Here is a 4,753-nt window from a genome sequence, read left to right as displayed (position 1 = left end):
GATGCTCAGAAGTGCTCTGATCGGGGGCGCTGAACATGCCAGCCCAAACAATGATGGTCTGATGTTTGCATGCAGGTGTCAGCTGGAAGGGTTAGACAAGCATGTTAAGCAGGCTGCATTGGGTATTTATTTTTAACTGTCAGCTGGTCTGGTTCAAACCACGTGTACTATGAAAACACACGTGGGTGCATGAAAGAACCAGGGGAGGGGAGCGGAGGGGAGGGGGGAGAGAGAGAGAGAGAGAGAGAGAGAGAGATTCTTATGCAAATCCTTCTGGAACTGAAAATACCATTGAAAAAACATTGATCCTTCAGTACCTGTCAGAAAATTGCATAGATTGACTTGCCACATCAAGCCTTATTACTGACATTTCAATACTCATGAATTACAGATGTACTTTGATGTTGAGAGTTTTCTGATTCTCAAACAAAAAACCTTTATATACTACATTAAACATTTCCATGAGATCTTCGTACTTTGGCAGAGGCCCTCCGCAGCAACGAGCGACTGGAAGAATGATTTGGCAGAGTAGCACTGCCCCCCTGGTTAGTAGACCTCCAGGGGACGAAGGGGAAAGCAGCTGACATGTTTCTTTCTGGCGGTGATCTCGTCTGAGACAGAGTAATCATGTCAACCATTGACGGAGTCTGATAGTCATTCATAAGGCCATCCAAGGAGTCTCCCCTGGTGGTCGCTCTTTGCCTCAGATGAGAGCTCTGGGCAGACAGAAGGTACGCTCTGCCGGACCTCTCGTACAACTGCCGGTTCGCCATCCTTTCCTGGATCTCACTTAGCTCGGATTCGAGCACATTGCAGAGCTGATCCCCAGCGAGGGCTGATGGAGAGTGTCCCAGTTGTGTTCTAGCATTTCGCAAGCCGCACTGTGCGGCTTCAATGTTACCCTGATCAGCCAACGATCTGGCTTCTGCAATAGCTTCTGCTGTTCGAAGCCTGTTGCGTTGACGGTCTACGTCAAGACTTATTACTTGCTGCCCTTCCTCTAAAGTCAGGGGCCGGACTATAAACAGCTCATCTGCCACGCTCTGATTGATCTCCTGTGTCAGCGGGTCCTTGTACATACAACCAGCTTGCACTAACGACATGGACACAACACCCTGAGATTGGGTAAGAACTGGAAGCTTTAGGTCCACTAAAACATCCCTTTCTTCTTCAGCATACAAATCTCCCAGCTTGACTATACCATGTCTGGCACTGTCAAGAATGCTGCTGTCGTAGCTACCAGCATGTATGCCATTGATGAGCACGCCAGGCGTAGTGCAAGACACCGTCAGCTGTACATCCTGAATCACAACACTCAGTAAGCCACCAATACACTGAGCGAAAGCATCCTGCACCACTTCCTCTGCCTGGATGAAAGAGAAAGTACCTCCCGAAACCTCAGATATGGTGTGCATGGTAGCTGCATCATGGTCAGATCCAAAACCAAAAGTATGTACAGGAATTTGCATGTGCCCAAGGGTAGTACTACGCCTGATGGAGCGTGGAACCAGCCTTCGAGAATCTGCCATCCCTCTAGTTATAAAAAAGGGTAGCTGCCTTCGTGAGCTCATACTGTATGTATCTTGCCCATCTGAAAGAAGCATGATGGAAGAGACGGGATTTCGCTCTTTGCGATCTTCAAGCACTTTCACACCCTTTCTTAACCCCTCAGCAATGTTGGTTCCACCAGTGGCAATGAGTGCATCCATGGCTTGTAGCGATTGCCGCTGTCCTTCCTCTCCCATCTTTCGCAAGGGAAAGATGCGCTTTGCAGTGGAAGAGAAGACCACCACCGACAGACGGTCAGCTGAGCTTAGGTTACGCACCACAAAACCCATAGCTTGTTTGAGGAGCACCAGTTTTCTCCCTGCCATGCTCCCGCTGATATCAAGCACTGCAACAAGGTCAAGTGGAGCACGGGAGCTGGGCCGCGGGAGCTGAGAGGAGAGGATGGCATCCTCCATAACACTGCTTACATTGCTACCAGTGCCAGCTGCCGGGGCCTTAAGATGTATCAACACTGTAAAACACTGTCGAGATTCACATGCTGGGACGGCAGAGACCTCAGGATAGGCTTTAACACCCACTTTTTGGTCACAAGGGTCTCCTGAGCTGATCCTATTTGCTTGAAGAGAGCTTGCATCTGATGAAACTGATTGCGCAAGGGGCTCATCATCATTGTAAAGGTCAGGCTCTCCTGGATAGATTAGCCCGTGAGATATACTCTCATCGACATACTGGAGGGAAAGATTGTGCCGCCTCCACTCCACTTCGGAGCCATTGGATAAATCTAACCGCCCAATACTGTGTGGCATAGCTGATGGAGCTCTTCTGTGAGATCCACTCCTGCCTCTTTGACTTTTGGAAGTATCAACACCAGCCTGCCATGGCACATCCTTCCACTTGGCACGACAAATGGGACAAACTTGGTTGCCATAACTTACATTTGACACAATGCAAGAGAAGTGGAATGTATGCGAGCACTCTGCGGTGAAGAGCGCCTGGCCATGGCCGGGTTTCATAGTCTCCAAACATATTGAGCAAGTACTCTGCCAGCACAAAATTAAATTAAAAAAATGGCCCCCAATTTTGGAATTATATAAAAAATGAGAAAAAAAAATACCCGAGAGAGCCGAATGCCGGTGGTGCGACCTTCTGAGCTTGCCGAGACTGGGCCAGAGTAGCTCAGTGTGGGCGTAGTAGGTGCTGAGCGAGTGCAGATTGCCTCTGATGTGTTGATAGTGATGGGCTCCGTGTTGGAGCGAGTGAAGGACGCTCCCCTTCCTGATGTGTTGTTGGCAATGGGCTGGGTGCTAGAGCAAGCTGCTTCTGTGCTGTTGCGGCGGCCTCCGCTGCTGCTGTCACGGAGGTCTGCAGGGTCCAGTGGAGAGATGATGCAGACTCTCTTGCCGAGCAGCATTTTGATCTTCTTCCATTTGCTGCTCATGGTTAACTCCGATTGCACGAGAGAAAACAAAGAAAACCCTAATTCAGGAGCTATCCCGAACACAAAACAGAGATGGAGGTTGCCCTACCTGAAGAGCTAGCCCTGATAAAAGTCACCCTAGTTCAAGAGCTTAACCAGATCAAAAACAACAGATATGAAGGTAACCCTAATTGAAGAGCTAATCCTAACGTGGTTCAAGAGCCAACCCTTACCAAAAGATGGAGATCAACAGTAATCAAAGTAACCCAAATTTAAGCTTCTGACAAACGATGTTAGAGATGATGAAGCTGGATTGACGAAACGCAGCTGATCTTCATCAAAATCACTCTCCTCTTTCTCTTTCTAAAGACGCCTGACCTTCTAATTTCTCTTTCTCCTCTCTACCCTTTCGCTCTCTACAAGCTGGGCTTGCGATCTCTCTCTAGAGGCTCAATAGCATCCAGTTCTGTGCTTGTGATTTCTCTCTCCTCTCTCTAGAGGATATATCTGTGTGCGTTTCCCGTTTCTCTTTCCTCTCTCTAAAAAGCTCTGTCGTCGCTCTCTGGGTGTGCGTGCGTGCTGTAAAGCAGAGGACCACCCACCAAGGTGCTTCTGCCCTTCCTCTTTTTGAACAGCTTTTCTTGTCTTCTCTCTCTAAAACACACAGAGAAGGGGGTGTCCCGTGAAATGCAGAAGAAGAAAAAGTACACCGAGCCGGGTCAGGTTATGGGAACCTTCTCTCTTCTCTCTTAGAAACCATGTTGTTTCGCTCTCTACAGCCTGGGAACCACCTCGGAAGCCGGCTAATTGAGGGTCACATCCAGATTGCTTGTCAAACGGCTCAGCTCTGATGATCTTTTTAAGGCTAATTGAGAGGCAATCGCCTTTGCATGTCAACCAGCTCTTGAGCTCCTGATTCCATGGCTTGCGGCAAGCGGGAAAGTCCTCCTTTCTAGCCACACATGAGGGCTAGTTTTTGGACCCCCTCCCATGTCTCTACCTGTCTCCATTGATTCTCTACCCCTTTGGGGCCTGCACCCTCCCCCTGTACCAAACCTCATCCTAACAAGTTCCTAACTCCCACCTAGCTAATTATGGTAACCACCCATTTGCTTCGGTGGAGCCACTCAGCCCACCATCACCATGGATGGACGAACCATAATTCGTGTGTAACCGGCCTTACACAAGCTATAGCTGCCTCTCAAACATGTCAGAATTGTTACAAATATTGGTCTTTGCAAGGCACAGAGAGGGTGGGTATCAGTTTGTTGCGGATTGATGACTTGGTGAGGAGGCCCATCATAAAAACATGTGTAGTGGAAATAAATCATGACCGTGAGATCGCCTAGAAAAAGGGTGCTAGGTTTTTTCATGTTTCATGGCAAGTGTGTAAAAGAACATTTATAATCCTCTGGTCTTTGCCCATCGACGCATCACTGGCACCTTTAGAAACAAAGTGTTAAGAATGTGCTAGGTTTTTTCTTGTTTCATGGCAAGTGTGTAAAAGAACGTTTATAATCCTCTGGTCTTCGCCCATCGACGCATCACTGGCACCTTTAGAAACAAAGTGTTAAGAATGTGCTAATGACATCAGCCACACACACGACAGTTTTAGCAAATGAATTGAGCAGTTGGGAGAAAACTTGTAGCCTTCGCAACCATTTAATTGATGGGGGAGACAAGTGTGCATAAGAGACCAATCCAAGATTAGTTAGGACATGGGATGAACAAAATTATTTGTCCATCTTATATTGAGGTGGCCTAGGGGCCCTCATTGATAGTGCAACTTTGTATGTAACGAACTTGAAGTTTTTTACATGCTTCTCC

At 47.9% G+C, this 4,753-nt stretch overlaps 1 protein-coding gene across 2 annotated transcripts; it reads right to left on the bottom strand.

Annotated features, from left to right (window-relative positions):
• Window positions 1-259: 259 nt before the first annotated feature.
• Window positions 260-3,988, bottom strand: LOC147614154 (E3 ubiquitin-protein ligase WAV3-like). 2 transcript variants are annotated; one of them, XM_086780689.1, is made up of 2 exons: window positions 2,624-3,988; window positions 260-2,549 (listed from the first exon to the last, which is right to left on the bottom strand). In XM_086780689.1, the coding sequence occupies exons 1-2, from the start codon at window positions 2,945-2,947 to the stop codon at window positions 450-452; spliced, it is 2,424 nt and encodes an 807-aa protein (XP_086636815.1). In that variant the 5' UTR covers window positions 2,948-3,988; the 3' UTR covers window positions 260-449. The 2 variants fall into 2 exon arrangements, with proteins under 2 accessions (XP_086636815.1, XP_086636816.1); XM_086780690.1 differs by having other exon boundaries at window positions 2,653-2,783.
• Window positions 3,989-4,753: the final 765 nt, after the last annotated feature.

This window comes from Cibotium barometz, chromosome 42, assembly GCF_041138505.1.
Source record: "Cibotium barometz isolate CiBa-2024 chromosome 42, ASM4113850v1, whole genome shotgun sequence".
Taxonomy (NCBI): Eukaryota; Viridiplantae; Streptophyta; class Polypodiopsida; order Cyatheales; family Cibotiaceae; genus Cibotium; species Cibotium barometz.
This window is presented reverse-complemented; position numbering and strand designations above follow the sequence as displayed.